Here is a 23,223-nt window from a genome sequence, read left to right on the forward strand (position 1 = left end):
CTAGCCGCCTCCTCTCCTCTCTTCATGTTTCTTGTAGGCTTTGCAAAGGGTGCCGGGAGAAGCACTCCTTGCAAAGCTCAGATGGCGCCCAAAGAGCCGCTCTGGTGGCATCTTGCCACCCTGAGGGAGACCCAGCCATCTGCTGCCGGAGGCAACTGCCTCAGCTAGCCTCATAAAACGGCTGCCCCTGCAGCTTCAACCACTGGTTTTTGAGCACTGGTGATGGGGTGAGGGCAACGGCCAAGTCCTGCACATCTTACTGAATGCTCACGACCAGCTTGTCACAGGGCTAATACAGCACGCCCAGGCTCCCCCCCCCAACATTTCCCCCTACGGTTATCACACTCTTCATCGGCACAGGCCTTAATCTTGCCGAGCTGCTGTTGTCAGCACCTCTAAATAAACGTAGGACCACATGTTCATATTGTCTGGTCAATATGAAAAATGGCCAAGTGATGTGGAAGGCTGTGCAGGCATTGCAAATTTCACGTACATGAGAAGTACATATCAACCAGAGATGGGCAAACTCCTCATACTTGCTTCAGATCAGCTTGGAACTGATCAAAATTCTTCTGAAGAAAGAACAAATCAGAAACGAGCCCTGCCCTGCCCCATTTCCCCACATCAGGAACCATCTTCTATGGTTGGGCAAGGTCAGTGAGTGGATGGTGGCTACGGATATGCACGGAAACCGGTTCTATGCACTCCCGGGAGGGCAGGGGGTTTTCTTTAAGGGGCAGGGGAGGTGCTGCCTACCTGCCAGCCCCCGTCCCATCGCTTTCCCCCCACTGGTGCTCTTGTAAAAAGCAGGTGTGCGGGACTGCAGTGTCCCTCCCTGCGCCCCAGTCAGCGTTGCCACGAAAGCGGCCGACACATGTGTCGGCCACTTCCGCGGTGATGCTGACCGAGGTGCAAAGAGGGACTTAAAGAAAAAAACCCTGCCCTTCGAACTGGCTCGAACACCAGTCCACGGAAACGGTTTGGCGCTCCTAGAATGGAACGCCAAACAATTCCATGCACATCCCTAATGGTGGCCTCTCAGCTCCAGGCAGTCTTGGAGGAAGCACATCTAGACCCATTTCCTTGGTTGGCCTGATAGATGATCTCCAACTTGGTACTGACAGAGAGCGTGTGACTCTGCTGATCATTTTGGGACTCTTGGTGATTTTCGATACCATCGTCCATGGCATCCTGAGTTGCCTGAAGGAGTTGGGAATGGGTGGCACTGTTGTACAGTGGTTCCGTTCCTACCTCTTTAGTTGAGTCCAGATTGGAGACTGTTGCTCTGCAAAGTGATAGCTAAAGTATGGAATTCTGCAAGGTTCCATACTATCTACAATGCTTTTTAACATCTACCTGAAACCACGGGGAGAGATCATTAGAAGCAGGGTGTTATCAATATGCTGATGATACCCAAATCTATTTCTCTATATTAATCTCATCACGAAATGGCATAACTCCCTAAATGCCTGCCTGGAGGTGGTAATGGGCTGGATGAGGGTTAAGAAGCTAAAGTAAAATCCAAATAACATGGAGGTACTGATTGTGGGAGTTCAGGAATCAAGAGATGGTTTAGATCTGACTGCTTTGGATAGGGTTACACTCCCCCAGAAAGAACAAGGACGTAGCCTGAGAGTGCTCCTGAATCCAAAACTCTCTCTTGTTTCTCAAGTTGAGGGGAGTAGCCAAGAGCATTTTTTATCAGCTTCGGCTGATACATCAGCTGTGCCCAGTTGTGGAAGTAAACGTCTTTAAAACAGAAATACATATGCAGGTAACTTCTAGACTAGACTAACTTCACTGTAATGTACTCAGAAACGACAACTGGTGCAGAATGCAGTAGCCAGACTGCTCTCTGGGATGTTTCCAAGCAAAATACAAAGTGCTATTCATTACCTATAAAGCCCCTAACAGCTTGGGTCCAGGGTATTTAAGAGATCACCTCCTTTGTCTTGAAACCTGCCATCTATTAAGATCATCTGTGGAGATCCAGTTACGGTTGCCGCCAGCTTACCTGCCGGTGACTCGGGACCGGGCCTTCTCTGTGCCTGCCCCAGGGCTTTGGAATGCACTCCCTTTCAAAACAAGAGCTTCTACATCTCTGGCGGCTTTCAAAAAGACCCTCAAAACACACACACACACACACACACACACACACACACACACACACACACACACACACACCATTTAATTGTTCTTACTTTGTAGAACTGTTTTAGCTGTTTTCATTCTGTATTTACATTTGCTGTATTTTTAAATTATGTGCACTACCTAGGAATGTATATATCAGGTGGTATATAAATATAATAGATAGATAGATAGATAGATAGATAGATAGATAGATAGATAGATAGATAGATAGATAGATAGATAGATATTTGGCAGCTATGAATATAGACCCAGCAATATGCAAAATCCCTAGGACGTGTCGTGCATCTGTGCACATTCTCCACAGTGTCTGATGAATGTTTATGCACTTTCTCCTTCCAACTCACATTAACCACTGCCACGCATTGGCTTGGGATCACAGTATCCAACTGCCTCCCTTCCTCTGATCCTGTTCATCGGCTGTGGAAGTGGCCTCGGAAGTGCTGGTGAGGGAGTTAATTGTCGCCCTTTCCCTCCACCAGCGGTCAGGGAGAGGGGTAAGACTGCTCCTCACTGGGAGACTCTAGTTCCAATTCACTCCCATCTCTCCAGACCGCCTCATCCCTGGCCACCCAAGCCTTAAAGAAAGCCCTGCAATCAGGGCAATCCCAACCGCCCTCTCCTGACTCTGCCCTCTCCAACGTAGCTGCCTGCATCCTCCCTCCTTCAGCTGTTGCCTGTCTTGCCTGCTGTTGAGGCCCAGACTTCTCCTCTTCGCCACCAGGAGGCAACCTGTTGGGTCATGCTGCTGGCCCATCCACGGTCTGTGGGTTCCTGTGTGTCCTGGCTCACCCTGGCAACGATGTAGGGTCCCAGCTGACTTTGCCTGTACCCGGGGGCTGTATTTCCTCCGTCTTCTTGGCCCCCCTCAATTGGGTGAGGACTGAGGCCCGCCCGCAGCCAGTGGGAAGGCCTGACAACCACCACACACATTATTATGTGTGTGTTTCTATATATACACACGGTATCAAAGAAAGCATAGAATATATGTATAGTGAGATGGGTATCCTAATTCTTATGTTGTAGTATCATAAGGTGCCAAAACCTCACATTTAGAAGGTCCCTGATTAAAATATCTCAAATAGCAAAGCAGCTCTGCTGCTGAGAATCACTGCCCTTCAGAATAGTGGGTTAGATGGACCCACAGGGCAGGTTCAGACAACGCGCCGCAAGTCAGTAGGAGGGAACTAGAAGTTCCTAGCAAGCGTGCGCTCCCACTGTGTGCCAGTACTTCTGGCCATTTCCGCATCATCTGAACCAAACATGTCAGATGGGAACACAGGAAGGAAGCTGCCTTAGAGCGAGTTACACCATCAGCCCATCTCGCTCAATACTGACTGGCAGCAGCTCTCCAAGGTGAACGGCCGGCATCCTTCCAGTGGTCCCTCTAAAGGTTAAAGGCAGTATCAAGGCACTGTGTGTGCACCTGCATTCAGAGTGGGGCCTTCCTGATTCAACCTGAGTGGGATCTAAAATTAACTGAGCGGACATCAGAGAACTTGTGGGCATACGCACACCTTAGAGCAGAGATTCTCAACCTTGGGTCCACAGATGTTATTGGACTTCGACTCCCATAATCCCCAGTCCCAATGGCCTTTGGTTGGGGCGTGTGGGAGTTGAAGTCCATCAATATCTGGGGACTCAAGGTTGAGAACCCCTACCTTAGAGGGAACAGTGCGTCTTTCCCAGACCTACCTGGAGATGCCAGGGAGTGAACAAGCAGATGCTCTTCTACTGAGCTACAGCCCCATCCCCTAAGGGGAATATCTTACAGCACTTACATGTAGTCTCCCATCCAAATGCAAACCAAGGCAGGCCCTGCTTAGCCAAAGGGACAATTCATGCTCGCTACCACAAGACCAACTCTCCTCCCTTGTAATTTTAACTCTTGGTTACAGATGTCAGGCAAATGTTGGGCAATGGGGAACCCAAAATTGTTCACCTGACATTTCTGGGTTCAGACAACACATGCTCATGAGGAACCTGCAGCTCCTCCTGTCTCCTTGCTGGCGGTCATGTGAAGCAGCCCATGGTTTCAATTCATATAGATTACTGAGCCTTTTAAGAAGAAAATAAACATTTTACAATACCTTTGTATGTAATTTAGCTGTTTGTTGGCACTGGATTGGTGCAGCTCGCCAGATAAACTAAGCCCCTCCATCACACACACACAACACACACACACACACACACACACACACACACACACACGTTCATAACATTTCTCTTAGGGGTGGGTCATGTTGGGATTTCTCCCCACCCTTTTAATACATTGTTCTTCAGTTTTTTAACCGTAGTTTTTCCAGAACCTTGAGATTTGTCCCCTTTGGGGGCTCTCAGCAGGTTCTGCAGGCCTGATGTTCCACTATAGAAGCCTTTCAAATATCCCTTGAAAAGCTCAGTGAACTAAATTGGACTGCAGAGGCCAATAAATTCCCCCGGTCTGTTCTCCAGGAGGATAATTAATGGCTAATGCGCAGGGTCTTTTAGCATAATAATACTCTCCAACCAGAACATGATATTGAAGCTTATAGCTGAGAAAGGGAGATGCTGATTCCCAACCCTGAAAAGCTGGATTCTTTCTAGCCTAGACTGACAATGGGCAGGTTCCTGGAGTGCGTGTGTGTGTGGGGGGGGGGGTTGGGGGGGGGGGAGAAGCAGCCGCCACCTCTTTTCTCTCTCTGTTCCTCTTAAGTCTGGACAAGGAGGATTTGGCCTGGTGCAAAAGGCCCACAGACCGAAAGACTTGATCCATGGGGCGCAATGCAGCAAGAACCTGGTCTTCGCAAGCCCCTCTGAAATGAACGAGAGCTTTGCAACAGCACTACCTTCTCCAGCAGGAAGAGCTCAGACACCCAGATCTGCTGGAGAGCCTCTTTCCATGTCGCACCAACAACTGGTGTGTGTTTGGTGGGGGTGCAAGAAAGAGCCTTCTCCGTGGTTGAGTTCCACCCAAATGATGGCATTCCCTCCCTAGAGAGGCACATTTGCCCCTTCTCTGGTGCTCATCTGTCACCAGGTCAAACTTCTTTATTCCAGCAAGTGCTCAGGTCTGCAGAGTGTGTGTGTGTGTGTGTGCGTGCGCGCACGCAGATATTTTCATTGTGGTGCCTCAGTGGAGGCTGGCTTAGACGCAAGTTTTGGGCGGTCTAAAAATATGTAAAATAAAATAAATAAAATAAAATAAGAAGGTGGAGGAGAAGTGGAGGCTTGCTTCCTGCTGGACTGGGCCTCCTTTAATGAGCATGCCATGTGAATCCACACCCCACACCCTGCAGGTACCGGAAATATCTTGGTCTGGCTATATTAGAACTACTGTTAAAATTTCCTCTCTCAGGAGTGCACTTGTTTTTGATGGATGGGTTTAGTATCGCCTCAATCCTTGATATATTCTCCACTTCTGTCAACATACTCCACCTTTTTATTCACTCCCGTAGTGGATAAAACTGGATGGCAGCAATTGACTCCTGCGGAGAAAACATGCTAACTGGGCAAAGAGGCACTTTTTTAAAGTGGCGATTCTCTTTATTGAGCAGGGGGAGAGCAACTGGCCCTGTCCACCCCCAGCACAGCATCCCTCTGGTGGCTGTTGCTGGTGTCTATCTTAAGTTTCTTTTTTAGATTGTGAGCCCAAAGGGGATAAGGAGCCATTTTATTTATTTATTTATATGTAAACCGCTGTGGGAGCTTTTGTTGAAAAGCAGTCTATAAATATTTGTCGCATTTGTCGTAAAAGCCAGTAGTACAGCGATATAGGAAGATGTTGAAAGGTATCATCTCATACTGCGTGGGAGGAGGCAATGGCAAACCCCTCCTGTATTCTACCAAAGAAAACCACAGGGCTCTGTGGGCACCAGGAGTCTAAATTGACTCGACGGCACACTTTATCTTTACTATGCTTCTGGGTGGGAGAAACCTGCTGCAAGCCTCCGGGCAGACCAAAGTCCACTGAGAAGATCCTAAGGGGGAGGAGTCTATATAGAGGTCCTCCATCTGTCCCTCCCTGACTGTCATAACAATGGGCATTTCACCGGTATGTAAATAAAGAGGCCATTTTATCAATCATTGCTAGGGCATCGAACAAGGGTAAAGATTCCTTACTAAGCATTTGAAGAGTTCCCTTCCTCATCGTCTTACTGAACTCCCCCCACCAAACCTAATAACCCCCAGAAGCTTTAGTGAGGAATAGCTCCTCAAGCTTTTCCTCTGCCTGCACCCCTAGCACCTAATATGTTTTTAACGTTAGCAGACCTGGTAAATCGAACTTCACAGATATTGCACATATATGGCTTCTCTCCCGTGTGGGTCCTCATATGCCGCGGCAGCTTTCCTGCTCCCATGATGATTTTGTTGCAGATGGGGCACTGCTGAGAAGCTTTAGGCTTGATCTTCCTTTCTTCCGGCCACCGAGGAAAAACTCCCCCAAAATGGGCAGCACTGAGAAAGTTCAGGTAAGCACTATAATCGTTTTCTGCCTTGATGTGTCCCAGGGGGCCCACTGGATTGTTAGCAAAGATGTCCTTGAAGATGTCATTTGGGAACTGAGCAGGAGGGGGATCTTCCTTCTCCTCCTCTTTGATCTTTCTCTTTCGGATCACCAGGTCCAATGGGCCATTGTCCACTTGCTGCTCCTCTACTTGGGAGAAGGTGCCAAAGTCTCCGTTCCACAGGTGAGGGAAGAGGTCGGGCACAAACGGAGTCCGAGCTGGTCTCCGTTCTGGAATGCTAGCTTTAGGGTACAGGTTTTCCCTTAGAAGGGACTCAATGGAGAAGTCTCTTATCACACCCAGGGAACCATTGGAGCTATTGGCCGGGAAGTGGTTGGGGAAACCCCTGGGTGTTTCTGTATATGCTTCTTCAGCAAGGTCAGATTTGGAAGGACTTTGGTGACAGTTCACGTCTTGGACATCCGTCAAGTTCTGGTTAGCAAAGTCTTCTACTTCCTCCTCCTCCTCCTCTTCCTCTTCTTCATCATCATCCTCTTCCTCCTCTTCCTCCTCCTTCTCATCTTCTTCTTCCTCACTGGGCTCCATGATTTCGAGGCATACGTTGATAATGCACTGAATCTCCAACATCTTGGCCGCATTAAGGATGTGCTTGACGTTCGAGGTGGTGATGGTCAGGGTCGAGGTATAGGCAAACTCTAGGATTGCCGAAAGTGCTTCAGGCTTGACAAAGTCAATCTCGTAAACATAGGGCTGGTCTGCTAAAGTGCCGGTAGTGAAAAGTTTCTTAAAATACTGGCTGCAAGCAGCCAGGACAGACTTGTGGGTCCTGTATTCTTGGTCTTGGACAATGAGGATGACGTCACAGAGGAGACCATTGTGCCGCTGCTCGTTTAAGCCACAGAGGACCTCGCTGCTGTGGTTTGGGAATGGAATCCCAATAAGGTCTTCAATGCCATTGGCCATATTCTCATTTAGAGCCCTGAGGGGAAAGATAGAAAGTAACAAATTAGCACACTCATATTTATCCAAGACAGCAGCTGTAGTAAAAGGTGTAATTTTTTCAGACATTTTGCAAGGAAGAAAAAGAAGGTGAGCTCCAATCCAACTGCAGACACGGGCAACTACTCGCATGTAACTACTGGTGGCCCTAACATGCATCCCCATTTGAATCAGAAGACACACCCAACCAATTTGGTGGGTCCAAGAGCTTTGCAAGGAGCTTTGTATCAGATATGCAGCTGTTACAAGATGGCTTCCATATGGAAATTTCCCTTCCTGGACTGGGGCAAGTTGCTGACATCCAAACTAAATTACTCCTGATTAGGCCTATGGAAACTAAAGTCGTCCTTCAGAGTAACTCATGAATAGTACTATTGAGTAACTCAGTCGGGATGTCTGTCTGCAGCATTAGGGGGAAACTTACAACACAATCTTAGGCATATCTACTTGGAAGTAAACCACATTATATTAAATAGTGCTTACTCCCAGGAAAGGGTGTATAGGTTGCAGCCTTCAAGTATTTGCTATATTTACTTTGCAATTGATAGCAAACTTAGTTTTATTCTTCCAGTTCAAAGATAATATGTAAAATAGACCTGTCTGCATGTTGGCATTTGGATTCAAAGGAAGTCTGTATTAACAGAAAAGCTGTTAGGAAATGGATATATATGCATGTTTTAAAAAATAATTTTATTAAAAATAATAATAATTTCACCAACACATTTCTACTCAGAATTGTGTACATAAGAAGCATAATAACTGCTAAAATAAAATAAAATGAAATAAAAGCATAGAGCCCTACTTAAATAGACTAAAGGGCCATCCAGGCCAGCATCCTGCTTCTCACAGTGGCCGGCAGATACCTCTGGGAAGCAGTGTTCCCTCTAAGGCGTGCACACGTGCCTGCACTCACAAGTTTTTGGATGTCTGCACAGTTCATTCTAGTTCCTACTCAGGCTGAATCAGGAAGGCCCCATTCTGAATGCAGGTGCGCACACACTGCCTTGATATTCCAGCCCGGAACAAAACTCATTCCGCACACAGATGAAAAAAAATTAGGGAGAACACTGCTGGGAAGTTCACAAGTTGGGTAATTTCAAGCAATTTTAAATTATTTGATTGTGCAAATAGTTTATGTAATATTTCTTTTGCAAATACTCTCCCAAATTTCTTTTATCAGACGAGAAAAACTCATGAGGAAAACAAACAACCCTGTCCATTCAAGCAGAATGTCGAGTTGGTGTCGACTCCTGGTGCCCACAGAGCCCTGTGGTTGTCTTTGGTAGAATACAGGAGGGGTTTACCATTGCCTCCTCCCGCTCAGTATGAGATGATGCCTTTCAGCATCTTCCTATATCACTGCTGCCCAATATAGGCGTTTCCCCAAAGTCTGGGAAACCTACCAGCAGGGATTCAAACCGGCAACCTCTTGCTCCCTAGGCAAGTTACTTCTCTGCTGCACCATTAGCTTAAGGCTAGATAAACATTGTACATGTACAGAATTCGGAAGGGTTTGAATCCGGAGAGCCTCATCTTTGATTTTGTTGCTGATGTCATTTTTAAAAGAATGGCTGACAAGATGCACAGCAGTACAGGGCCACTGCGCTCTATGTTCGGGCTGCTGCAGACCTGGAAGGCGTCCCTAACACTGTAGAGGATGGGCGGTTGTGCAAGCAGCAGGCCAGTTTCTCCCACTGCTGCAAATGGGAGAAATTGTGGCAGTGCTGCTTGCACAACCACCCATTCTTTACCGCATCAAGGCTGCCTTCCAAGGCTAAAGCAGCCCCAACATGGTGCCCAGTGGCTCTGTTCCACCGTGCATCATGTCAGCCAATATTTCAACCAATACTTCTGTGCGTCATGTCAGCCAATATTTTTTCATATGGCTATGAGAGGCTGCAAAGAGTGCACATAAAGCCTGGGGATGAGGCAACCTTGGCGCTCTGTTCCTGAACTACAACTCCCATCATCCCCAGCGAGTTCTTGTTGAACAACAGCTGGAGAGCCAAGGTTACCTACCCCTGATCTAATGGAGGCTGCAAAGAGTGCAGATAAAGCCTGGGGCCGAGGCAACCTTGGCTGGGGATGATAGGAGTTGTAGTCCAACAACATTGGGGACCCAACTTTGAGAACCCTTGGGTTAGGAGGTGAGACTCCTATACCCCATGTTGCTCCTTACTACTTCCCATGACTACTGGAAGAAGAATAAATTCTGAAGAGGACATAAATATGTTCAGATTTCCATGATTATCAGGGGTGTGTGTGCACAGAACCAGCTTTTGCTGAATATAACGGCTTTGAACTGAATCAGACCATTGGATCACCTCCATTGACTGGTGGCAGCTCTGCAGGTTTCAAACAAGATCTTTACTTTCAGGCCTACCTGAAGATGCCAAGGATTAATCCTGCGATCTTCTCTATGACTAAACTACGCCCCCAGAATTTCGTTTCTTTCCACTCCCCCACGGCCACCATCACTCAGCACAGAGTGTTCCCAACCTTGGTTACAGCCCGTGGGATTATCTTGCTATTTTGCTCCATCCCAGTTAAGCTTCTCATGCCTCTCTACTCCTGCCTAGTTCCGCTCTTCAAAACACTGCCGATGCAATCCTATCCTATCAGCACACTCTGGTAGTCCTTATCGCTTCTGGATCTTTGCTCCTTCTGAAAGCACATTAAGAAAAAAACACGATTAACATCGCCGGCTGTTCTGAGATGCCCCAGACGCATCACGTCTCAGCAGAAGCTGCCACACGCCAGACATTAAACTCCTTGTTCTGTCCTTCAAAGCTTTTCGTGATCTCATTCCACACCCTGCCCTGCACCCTTCCCCTCCTTTCGCCTCCTCTGTCTGCTCTCGGTTCTTTATTTAGACTGTTCCCGACAAAGGGAGCCGCCTGCCTTTATGCTCCCCGGGCCTTCAGTCCCCACCTTCACTTAACTATCCCTCCTGCTGGAACACTCCTTACTTGCAACATCTCCCACAACCGTCCATTTGACATCCCCCTCAAGACAGCCTGGGGGGGTTGTGGCTTCAGAGGACACACACCTGCACAGCTCCTGTTCTGGAGATCTGTGGCTCTCTAGGTGGCAACCTTAGGCTCCGATGCAGAGGATCAGGTGGGGACAATTCAATGCATCTGACTTTTGCAGTTCCCACAGGGAGAACTCTTCAGCCAACCATCATGTTGCTCCACAGCAGGGAATAGAACTGGCTGTGCTGTCCATATCCCCATGACGTGCACTGGGGGGAAAACTGCCTTCCTTGCCAGTGACTTTTGGAGATATTGTAGCTGAATGGCACAGCACATGCTTGTGCATGCAGCACAAGGTCCCAGGTTCGGTCCCTGGCAGCTCCAGGGAAAGGATCTCGGGTAGGAAAGCTAGGAGAGACCTCCGTCTGAAACCTGGGAGAGCTGTCAGTTAGAGCAGTGTGCTCAGTGGACCCATGGTTTCTATGAGACATTCGTACATACCCTGCCACCAGGTGGTGTAGCAAGGTTGAGGTGAGCCCCCCCCCCCTCAAGAGCTGGTCTTGTGGTAGCAAGCGTGATTTGTCCCCTTAGCTCTGCAGGGTCTGCCCTGGTTGCTTATGAATGGGAGACTAGAAGTGTGAGCACTGCAAGATATTCCCCTCAGGGGATGGAGCCGCTCTGGGAAAAAGCAGAAGGTTCCAAGTTCCCTCCCTGGCTTCTCCAAGATAGCGCTGAGAGAGATTCCTGCCTGCAACCTTGGAGAAGCCGCTGCCAGTCTGTGTAGACAATACTGAGCTAGATGGACCAAGGGTCCTCAACCTTGGGTCCCCAGATGTTGTAGGACTTCAACTCCCATAATCCCCAACCAAAGGCCACTGGGGCTGGGGATTGTGGGAGCTGAAGTCCAATAATATCTGGTAAACCAAGGTTGAGAATCCCTGAGATGGACCAATGGTCTGACTCAGTGTATGGCAGCTTCCTATGTTTCTATCTTTGCTGCAGAAGAACTGTAAGGATTGAAAAGTGAGCCAGTGGACACCCTTCCTCGGGTCCCAGGCACACACACACACAGCAAAATTATAGCTACTCCCCTGCCTGCCACACAGATAAGAAGAGCTTTGCTAGGTCAGAGCAAGGGGTCATCTGGTACAGCAACCGACTTCCAAGAGTGGCTGAACAGATGCCTCCAGGAACCACATGTAGGCAAACAACCCTCTCCCACAGTGGCCTCCCAGCAACTGGTATTCAGAGGGAAACAGCCTTTGAACCAGGAGGCAGCATACAACCCACAGGACTAGCAACCGCTGACAGATCTGTCTGCCATGAATTTGTCAAATCCCCTTTTAAAGCTCTCTAGGCTCTTGGTGGCCATCACCATGTCTTGTGGCAGTGCATCGGAGGCGGCCCCCATGAGGCAAGGTGAGGTGGTCGCCTCAGGCAGCAGAATACTGGGGTGCCGGCAGGGTGGCAGGTTTCCCCCCATTGCTGCCATCGGAGCAGCTCTTTGGGATCGATCTGGCCCTTGCAAGGTTTGCAACACATGCAAGAGGCACCAGGAGAGAAGAGGAGGTTGGCCGCCGTCTTCTTTCCTGCCTGCCCCCCATGCACTTTCTAAGCTTCCGAGGGCTGGCATAGAAAGGAGGCTGGTCCACACCAGGGGCATAGAGCAAGGCAGCGTTTTGTGCTCACCTCGGGCTCCAGAATACTTTGGGCCACCCCTGTAGTGAATTCCATAGACAATTATGTGTGGAGTGAAGACGGACTTTCTTTTTCCTGTTGGAAATCTGCCATACAGTTTCACTGGATGTCCGGCATTTCTTAAGTTATCAAAGGGAGAGAACAGCTTCTCTCCCCTCACATAATCACTTTACAAACCTCGATCATATCCCTCTTTAACAGCTTTTTGAATTAATATAATTGAAAAGCCCCCAAATGCAAGGAATACAGCAGCAGGCTGGGACATTTAGCAATGTTTTAAAGCCACTTAAATGGTATTCTAACGGGCTTTCGGGATATATTTATTTTCTAATTTGACATTAGCCTGCTCCAAGTCTTCAGAGCATGCTGGGCTGGGAGCTGATAAAAGCAAATATAATAAGCATGCCATCAACAGATCTGGCCAGAGTTACCCACGCCTTGGTCACATCAGGGCTGGGTTCCGGTTACGCACTCTAGGTGGAGCTGCTCTTGAAGAATATTGGGAAATTGCAGTGAGAGCAAAATGCAGCAGCTAAGATTTTATCCAGGGCTGTCCACTGGGACCATATCACACCCATTTTGAAAGAGCTACATTGGCTGCCAGTTTGTTTCCGGGTTCAATTCAAGGTGGTGGTTTGGATTACTGCGGGGAGACATGATAGAGGTATATAAAATCATGCATGGTGTGGAGAAAGTGGAGAGAGCGAAATTCTTTTCCCTCTCACACAACACTAGAACCAGGGGTCACTCCATGAAATTGACTGCCAGGAGGTCTAGGACCAACAAATGGAAGTACTTTTTCCACACAACGCATGATTAGCTTGTGGAACTCTCTGCCACAGGATGTGGTGACAGCCAACAACCTAGATGGCTTGAAGAGGGGTTTGGATGACTTCATGGAGGAGAGGTCTATCAATGGCTACTAGTCGGAGGGCTGTGGGCCACCTCCAGACTCAAAGGGAGGATGCCTCTGAATACAAGTTGCAGGGGAGTAACAGCAGGAGGGAAGGCATACCCTCTACTCCTGCCTGTGGCTTCCAGTGGCATCTGGTGGGCCACTGTGCAAAACAGGATGCTGGACTAGATGGGCCTTGGGCCTGATCCAGCAGGGCTGTTCTTATGTTCAAACCCTTAACAGTTTGGGCCCTGGGTATCTGAAGGACCACCTGCTCCCAAGGGTTTCTCCCACTTTACAAGGTCATCCGAGGGGGCTCCGATCTGTGTCCCTGGTGAGGGAGGCTCAGCATGCACGCAAGACAGGGCCTTCTCTGTTATTGCCCCCAGGCTCTGGAATGCTCCCCCAGTGGGCATCCACTCCTCAGCCTCCATTACAGCTTTTAGAAAGCAAGTAAACTGGTTGGAGGACAATAGCCAAACCCCCATTTTACGATCACCTTTTGCTAAGGAAGACCTTTTGCTCATTGTCTCAGTGAGCAATCAAACACAAAACACATTGCACCGGACTGCAAAACATTTTTAGGGTCCAAGAATCCACAGAGTAAGTTTCTTTGCTGCAAGGGCTCCATCATTCACCCAAAGCAAATAAACATTGGCGCTGCCTCGCCTCTCGGTAGCTTATGGGAGAGTGGAAAGTTTGAAAAGAAAGCCACCACCCCAAAGGAATGCCTGATAGAGGCAAGTTCCTGGGAGTTTTATCTCAGAGCTGTTGCATTTTCAAAAGGCTCCAACAGAACACACAACTTGAGGCAGTCCAGAGGAGGAAAGACATTTCCTCCCATGGGCCCAGAGCACAGTATTTCAGTCACCAACTGGAAAATCCTTTTTTAAAAAAGATAATGAAATCATCTGTTTGAAAATTGCATTAACCTTTTGAAAGTATAGATGCATATACTCCATGATCACTACATCTATTCATCTAAGGGAATCTGGGGCGGGGGACACACCAACAAACAGATAAATATTATTAATTTTATTAAGGTGTGGTACAATCCAACGTTGATAAAAGTGGTATTTTTTAACAGGGAATTGTTGGTCTCTTTTTCTGTATTTACTATCTATGCATTTGTAATAATAAATATTGGTTTAAACACTTATGATATTGTTGGAATTGTTCCTTATATAGTCCGTCCCCTCCCCACCACCCACCCACCCACCCACCCACACACACACACCATTCTCCTAATCCTTCACACCTACGTGTGATTCCAAGATTCACAGGAAAATTCACTGACCTCACTTGTTAAAACATATATGTGGGCTACCAAATAACTCTCTTCTCAGCAACTTTTATGTTTATGTGTTTGCTCTGGCGACCTTTCAGTAAGATCAACAACTTGTAAAAAGTCCTAGTTAGTAACTGAAATACTTTTTAAAAAGAAGATGGATATAGAAATACACATACACATATATGGCTCCAGCTGCAATGCCTTACCAGAAACAATCTGGATTCTTTAATGTCTTTCCCATATTAATTGATTTAATAATAATAATAATCATCATCATCATCCAATATCTGAATGCTTTGCTTGTATAAGGATGTTGCACTAGTAAAAGGCTGCTGCATAAGCTAGTTGTGTTATATCTGGAGCTTGCATACCAGGCCAGTGTTGCCCTAATGTGCCAGCATAGCGTAGTGGTTAGAGTGTTGGACTAGGACCGGGAAGACCCGTGTTTGAATCCCCATTCAACCGTGAAACTCACTGGGTGACTCTGGGCCAGTCATGTATGACTGGAGGAAAGCTGGTCTTGTGGTAGGAAGCATGACTTGTCCCCTTAGCTAAGCAGGGTCTGCCCTATTGCATATGACTGCATGTGTGAGCACTTAACTTATTCTCCTTAGGGGATGGGGCTGCTCTGGGAAGAGTTCCAGGTCCCCTCCCTTGCAGCATCTCCAAGATAAGGCTGAGAGAGATTCCTGCCTGTAACCTTGGAGAAGCCGCTGCCAGTCTGTGAAGACGATACTGAGCTAGATAGACCAGTGGTCTGACTCAGTATATGGCAGCTTCCTATGTTCCTATGTATCTCTCAGCCTAACCTACCTCACAGGGTTCTCGTGAGGATAAATATAACCACGCAGACCGCCCTGAGCTCCTCGGAGGAAGAGCGGGATATAAGTGTAAAAATAAATAAATAAATAAATAAATAAATAAATTAAATATAATGCAAGCATGATTGTATTGCACAACAGATGTACGACGTGGCACGCCTCATTATCGTTTAAGGGGAACTCTTGTGCATAGCACAACAGCAGTTTTGAAAATCCGCACAACTTCATGCAGCTATGGAATCTTCTTACGCGGAAACCGCCTTGTTCATTGAGCAAGTGCCGTCTTAGTCAGGATGCCCGCCAGTTATAACACACTGCTTTTCAACAACAACAACAAAACGTTCTCAAAGCAGTTTACACAGAAAAGGAATAAGAAGATGGTTCTCTCTTCCACCATCGCAACACACACACGCAATACCCATTGAAGAGATACTATGCTGGGTTGAGCAAGGACAGTTGCTCTCCTCCCCCGCCCTCCTTAAATAAAAGAGACCCACGACTTTAAAAGGTAGCAAGAATTTTCCTCTGTTAAATGCTGGGTGCTTTCCAGATTGTGCAGGAAGAAGTTGTGTCAAATCCTACAGCACACCATAACATTTTGAAGTCGGTTAGAGTGTGGCGCCAGCAGGGAAATGCTTGACTAGCAAGCCAGAGGTTGCCAGTTCGAATCCCCGCTGGTGTTTCCCAGACGATGGGAAACACCTATATTGGGCAGCAGCGATACAGGAAGATGCAGAAAGGCATCATCTCACACTGCGTGGGAGACGGCAACGGTCAACCCTTCCTGTATTCTACCGAAGACAACCACAGGGCTCCGTGGTCGCCAGGAGTCGAAACCGACACAACGGCACACTTTACTTTATTTAGTGTTAGCCATCGGATTGTATACCACTTCCTCCCATGCTGGGGCTTTGAGGGGAGAAGAGAGAGCAAAAAATATATTGGCGTTTCTTTTCAGTACCGTTGGTACCTTTGCGCAAGAGAATGAAAGGGAGCACTAAAGCCAAACACATGCAGAAGCTGTCTCCCTAGACCAAGAAGCAGACAGGTCACATTTCAATTACTCACAACAATAATAATAAAACACACAGATACAGACACACACACCTCTAAAAGGCACCGAGGGGAAAATACAGCTGCAATCCTGTGCACTCTCACTCAGGAGGAGACCCACTGAGCTAAACTGCTTACTTCTGAGTAAACCCTGCAAGCCTGCAAACTGTTCTCAAAACTAAACTAAACTAAACAAAAAAAACCAGCTATTATTTTATCTCGCACATTCAATGCTTTAAACCTGAAACATCAAGATAAAATCCAAATACAGGCTGTGGCAGGGTGAATGGCACCTTTCTGTTCCCGTATGCAAGACGGTGTCTTGCACACCAAGCCTATCCATAACGAAGCAATTTTACGTTCCCGTCTGGAAAGCACCCTGGAGGATATGGTCAGAGGTGCACCTAGGTAATTTTGGAGACTTGACCTAAAGGCCTTTGGAGGCCTCCCTCCCACTGTTGGAGCCCCCCCCCCAGCTGCAAGCTAAGCATAATCACCTAAAGATCTTTGGAGGCCCCCCTGCAAGTTAAGCACCACCCCACTACCCACACTGTCTGTGACACACACAGTATTTTTAACACAAGGGTTCTTGAGGGCATAAACAGCAACTGAACTCACAAGAATCTAAGAATATAAAAGAGGTATATTTATGCAAAGGTGCATTAGCAGAAACCCCTGCTAACTTGGCAAAGAGGCACCTTTTAACGTGGTGATTCTCTTTATTGAGCAGGGAGAGAGTAACTGGCCCTATCCACCCCCAGCACAGGACCTCCAGTGACTGCTGCTGGTGTCTGTCTTATGTTTCTTTCTAGATTGTGAGCCTTTTGGGGACAGGGAGCCATCTTATTTATTTATTATTTCTCTGTGTAAACCACCCTGAGCCATTTTTGGAAGGGCGGTATAGAAACTGAATAAATAAATAATATTTCAACACACAAACACACAACTTAACATATTCCCATCCCACATATTTCTTTCCCGGCTCCTCCCATTGTGTCAGAAGCAGAGGTCACAACTGGCGTCCGGCACAGGTCACAGTCACACACGGCCGCCCGGTACAGCAGCACGGCAACCACACCACCCAGGATACACTAAAGAGGATTCGGGCCTCCCCAGGGTGTGTGGGGGCCCTGGACTTCAGCCCGGAAGTCCAGGGCTAAGAGTGCCTCTGGATATGGTGATGCTTTCAGTTAAAATCCCCACTGCCCATTTAAGAGTATATTTGATGTTAGGGCTAAAGCGAAATGGTGCCCCCGCAACATTAAGAGGACGTTTGGGGGATGTGGAGGGTGATGCAAAATGGGGACATGGGTCTGGCAGCTCAAGAATGTGTTTCAAGGGCCCAGGGGGAGAGGAATGTGTCCGGACTCCCAAGAAATCAGGAATCTGCAGTGTGGGAAGGGGATTTCTCACTCCTGCGGCTTCCTTTCCACCCACAGAAGATCAATATGCAGCTGGGACCTTGAGGTTATCTCTCCTCTCCATGCCCACCCCCACTCCCAACCAGCCTCTGCCTGGTGGTTACTATGTGGGAGAAAGCTGGCCTTGGGAAACGAGCCTGAAAAACGAGGACAGCTGCATTTGCAAACCTGTGACTGTGCTGTACCATTTTGGACGGCGGGGTGGGGGGTGGGGGTGGGGACTCACCTGATGGAATGCTGCTCCATTCAAACAGGATCCCCAACATGCCAGGGAGTAAGAGTCCAAATCTCGCTTTCTGCATGACACCTAACTTTCTATGTGCACAGAATTCCTTGGTGTGGAGGAGGAATACTTGGGGATTAAGGTGTTCTTGCAGTAGCAGCAAGCTCTCTTTGCTAAGCTGGGTTCACCTTGGTTTGCATTTGGATGACGATGATTTGTAAGCACTGTCTTATGAGTACTGTCTGCAGGGGCAGGCAATGCGTGACTCTCCAGATCTTGCTGAACTACAACTCCCATCATCCCCGGCTATAATAAATTGTGGCTGGGGCAGATGGGTGTTGTAGTTCAGCAGCATCTGGAGAGCCACACGTCACCTACCCCTGCCTTAGAGAATAGGGCCATCGCTCAGTGGTAGATCATCTGCTTTGCATCCAGAGGGTCCCAGGCAAAATTTGTCCAAGCAGGGAAACACTCCTGCCCGAAACCTTGGATAGATGCTGCCAGTTGTTGTAGACAAAATTGAGCTAGATGGACCAATGGTCTGACTCAGCATAAGGCAGCTGCCTATGTTCCAATCATTCAATTATGTGCACTAGGGATTTGCATTCCGTTCTGAGCTCAGACTGGAACGCAGGGCCCCAGAACATTTCATTGGAACAACTGGTCGAGCCGGTTGTTCCGACAAAACGAGCTTGGGTTTCTCGTCTTCCGAGCAGGAGGCGCAGTGAGGGGCAGCGGGAGGTACCTTTAGAAATAATTCCCCTGGTACTGCTTGCACCTGCGTGCCCCCATGAGCAGCAGCGCCCTGCCCAGCATCTCCCACTGAGGCTGCCCCAACCAGGGTGCTCTTCTGGCCTCTGTGCACATGCTGCAGCCATGTGTGTGCACACAAATGGCTGCCACGCATGCGCAGAGGCCAGAGGAGTGCCGTAGACAGGGCAGCCTCAATGAGAGATGTTGGGCGGGGCGCTGCTGCTTGCGAAGGCTGGCAGGTGGGAGCGGTAACCAGGTAACGATTGTTAAAGGTACCTCCTGCTACCCCACCTGGGCGCCGCTTGGAACACTCGAAACATTCCCACTGGGAACGGGGTCATTCCATTCCGAGCTCAAAACAGGCCCTTCATTTGAAAGGTGCTCTGTTTCAAGCTCGGAACACTCGGAACGGTCTTTTTTGAGTCGGAACATTCTGAGCTGGGAACATTCTGCACACTCCGAATGTGCCCCACCCTCAACTTGCAGTCTAAAGTGGTACAGCCCAGACAGAGTATACCAGTATGTAAACGAGGGCTTAGTTTCTAGAGAAGCACTGGAACCGGCAACCAAATTTCCAGCCAAATTCCTGCACTAGCTGGTACGGGCTCCCCAAAGTCTCAAGACTAAATTGGATGTGGCTTGGCCCCATGAGCTACCTGGACGAAAGACTATGAACCGCTAGACAAAGATCTGGGTATAAATCTAACTTTAAATTTAAAATCCCATCAAAAAATCCCAAACAGGATGAAATTAGGATCAGCCATGCAGGGAGTCACATAAGAAGAGGAGACAAGCCCAACTGTCTCTGGCCCAAGGCCTATCTAGTCCAGCATGCTGTTTCCCACAGTAGCCCTCCAGATGCCTCTGGGAAGCCCACAGGCAAGAGACTACTAGGCTCAGAGGAAGAGCATCTGCTTTGCATGCAGAAGGTACCAGGTTCACTCCCTGGCATTTCTGTAGTTGAAGTCCTCACGCAAAGGCCAAAGGCCCACTTCGTGTGGGTTCTGTGACTGGAACACCCAGTAGCTTTCTTTTTCAAAAACAATTGCTGGGGTGGAGTGTATTTTTGCATCAGGGCCAAAACGTAAGGCCTGCCTTTTGCCTTCATGTCAGTCCCCTGACTGAAGCACCCCCTACAAGCTGCGATTAGCCCTTGAGCGGAAAATGTATGGGCAGGAGTTGCGTCAGTAGGTTTGCCCTTCAGCAGCTAAAAACAGCTGGGAGGGGTAATTTAAGTCAGGGAATTGGCACTGAAGTGGAGGATTAGCTCACCCACTGTGCTGCGGGCCTGATCCAAAGGGGGAGGTGCCTGTGGCTGCTTTTTGGAGAAAGAAAGGTGATTGGGAATTCCAACCACAGAACTGTCAAATCACAGCTAGTTCAGCCCTTAGGGCAGGGTTCTCAACCTTGGTTCCCTAGATGGTTTTTATTCATTCATTCATTCATTCATTCAAATAAACACATTTTTATACCGCCCAAAACTTACATCTCTGGGCTGTTTACAACAAAATAAAAACAGAAAGTAAAACATTACTTAAAACAAAAACAAAAAGTTTAAAACCTTACCACCATTTAAAAATTTTAAAATAATATTTAAAAACAGTATTAAAACAATATTAATTAAAAGCCTGGGTGAACAGGTACGTCTTTAAAGACTTTTTAAAAGCTGTCAGAGATGGGGAGGCTCTTATTATGCTGGAGTACAAATCCCATCATGCCCAGCCATAAGGGCTGGATCCCCAGACATTGTTGGACTACAATGCCCATCAACCCAGCCACAGTGTGGCTGCGGATGATGGGAGTTGTAGTCCAACAACATATGGGGGCTTAAGAGTGAGAACACCTGCCCTAGGGCTCTAACTGAGGAAATACCAATACTGGATTTTTCTGCTTGAAAAACAGATGCTTTCCCACTGAGCGGCAGCCCAATGCCATGTAAACATGCACCAAATGTGGAGCTCAGTCCCAACTCCCTGCATGGCTGATTCTAAGATGATTCTCGGTGGAATTTTAAAAAATGTGATTTTAAAACAGAATTCTACCTGGCTCTTTCTCCGAGCAGTTCACCTACTACGCAACCTTCCAGCCAGTGAGTTTATGGGGCCAGCCCTGCTTTGTTTCAGCAGGAGATCTGCATGGTGTGCACCTTCTGACCACTCGCTCATTCTCCCCTCCAGTCTCTCACATTTATCAACGTTCTCCTTTTTCTTTTGCCAGTCCGATCATTCGACAGCGGTGCGGCTCTGCACTGCTGGAGAGGACACAGTGATAGGCTCTGCCGTGACCTTCCGAATCTCATGGCCTGCGGGAGCCACCGGGTCCAAGCAAAGGAAGATCTGGAGGTGACACAGAACAGCCGGACTGGCAGACATTTCCTTTCCTATCTCCTCCAACATCCACCAACCCCCATTACAGGGCAGGGTTGTTGTTATTCCCAGGGATAACACATCTCAAAATAGAGCCAGTGGGCTCAGCACTTATCCCAATTTAAAATTACAATCCCCCACTCCCAACAGGAAGATATTAAAGAGCGGATGCAAAGCGGAAGAAAGAGATGGGGGTGGAGGAGAGGCTGTGAGCTGCTTTCATGAGGCCTCATCTCTGCCCCTAAACATCCGTTCTCTTATCTATATGGGAATCTCCATCTTCTGTTCCATGTTATACATCTGACATTCCAAAAGGGATGCATTTGTCTGTGTCAGATTATTGGTTCTTTTCTTTAATACTTGTGTGATTTAAGAGCCCCTGGTAAGTGGCTTCACGGGTTGACACGGTGTAATGCACAGAACAAGCAGTATATTAAAAAAACCAAGAGCAAAAAATATACTCCATTGTTCAAACACGTCTCTAAGATGCCCCAGACAGTTTCATTCGGAGGAAGGTCCCTGCGACAACCAAACTACACACTCGGGCGATTCTCATGGTGGGGGGAAACCGGGCTACAGGAGCCCAGCCTGGTTTCCCCCCATCGTGGGGACCACCGGGCCCGCGGGCAAGGTTCTCTGGCAGCTAGCCCGCCAAAGCAGCCCTCCCCTTAAATGAGGTTAGCGGAGTGAGCACGCCGCTAACCCCATTTTGGTGATCGTGCGTTGCCATGGCGTGGCTCCGGGCCGCGGCAACTCATTAGGAGACCACTGCCAGGAGGCTAAAACAAGCCTCCCGGTCTCGGAGGTCTCCCCAGGATGCCCCACGCACTACTAGTGATGGAGCTAGTAGTCATGTGGGCGGCCAATCTGGCCGCCCAGGGCTCTGTGGGTGATTGTCTGCTAAGCCCGCTCTCCCCACCGAATCCCGTCTGGTGCTTCACATGGATCGTGTGAAGCGCCTCATTATGTTGCAGCCCCAAGATTGGAACTCACAACATCAAGCTTCTTCTTGTAAAGGCAGACATTGGGAGGAGGGCGGGGGTAAGCTGGATCAGGGCAATGTAGGGTTGACACATGTCCACGACCGGCCTCAGCAGTCCAGGAAGGGAACATGTTGTCCAGACATAGGAAAAGTGTCCTGGATATGAAATGTCTAGGAATTTGAGCTGGACTTGCTCCCTTAACGTCGTAATAAAGGGTGGTCATTTAGGCGGGTTTGTCACATGTGCAGGCAAAACTGGGCTGGGCCCCCTTAGCCTTGTTCTGCATGTGCATTTGAATAGCTTCAAACCAAACACTTACTGCAGGTTTCTTTCACTTCTCGCCATGTGTGCTTGTGCAATTGTCATAGTTATGCATATTTGAGAGCGTTTATTGAGGTGAAATACTCCTAACCCTCTCCTGGGCAAAGAATAGGGGGAAATGCGCAAAACAGCTTACAGACCTGGCAATAGACGAGCTTCTATAAGCCACTTCACACATTACCTTGCAACAAACTCAGATCTCTTATCGAGTGCACACACATCGGGGCGGGGGGGAGGCATCCCTAAGGCCTAAATCTCACTCAAGTGGTAAACCTGGGTCTGGGCTATACCACTTCAAACAGTAGATGGGGGCTCCTGTGATAGAATGCTACTCTATTTAAAACACACACACACCTGTACATAGAAACGTCTCAAGTCAAGGAGGCTTCAACTTTTCCCCCTGACATCTAATGTTCTACACTCCACTGCCCTAGAACTTTTACCAACTTATTTCCAGACTCCTTTCATGAGTAGACAATGCCAAAAATAACTGCTGTGAGGCAAAAATTTGTTTTGTTTTGTTTATATGCCACTTTTCAACATTTCCCGCCTGCTAACTGAGCAAAGAGGCACCTTTTTGAAGTGGAAGTTCTCTTTATTTAGCAGGGGCAGAGCAACTGGCCCTATCCATCCCCAGCACAGCATCCCTCCAGTGGCTGTTACTGGTGTTTAACTATTTTTCTTTTTGAGACTGTGAGCCCTTTGGAGTCAGGAAGCCATTTCCTTCCTTCCTTCCTTCCTTCCTTCCTTCCTTCCTTCCTTCCTTCCTTCCTTCCTTCCTTCCTTCCTTCCTTCCTTTCTTCACATATGCTGCTTTGGGAACTTTTA

General features: G+C 48.1%; 1 protein-coding gene across 16 annotated transcripts in view; it reads right to left on the reverse strand.

Moving 5' to 3' along the window:
• Positions 1-23,223, reverse strand: part of ZBTB7C (zinc finger and BTB domain containing 7C) — a 352,767-nt gene that overhangs the window by 17,805 nt on the left and 311,739 nt on the right. For 14 of the 16 annotated variants that reach the window (XR_008317858.1, XM_053303378.1, XM_053303384.1 and 11 more), the window contains one exon: positions 6,400-7,575. Coding sequence is in view for 15 of the 16 variants with exons in the window: in XM_053303372.1 (XP_053159347.1) it covers positions 6,400-7,575 (1,176 nt within the window). In the remaining variant the exon portion in view is untranslated. Of the gene's footprint in view, positions 1-6,399; positions 7,576-17,975; positions 18,058-20,910; positions 20,988-23,223 lie in introns of those variants that run through there. The other 2 variants (XM_053303374.1, XM_053303373.1) reach the window with 2 other exon arrangements.

Source organism: Hemicordylus capensis, chromosome 2 (genome assembly GCF_027244095.1).
Source record: "Hemicordylus capensis ecotype Gifberg chromosome 2, rHemCap1.1.pri, whole genome shotgun sequence".
Taxonomy (NCBI): Eukaryota; Metazoa; Chordata; class Lepidosauria; order Squamata; family Cordylidae; genus Hemicordylus; species Hemicordylus capensis.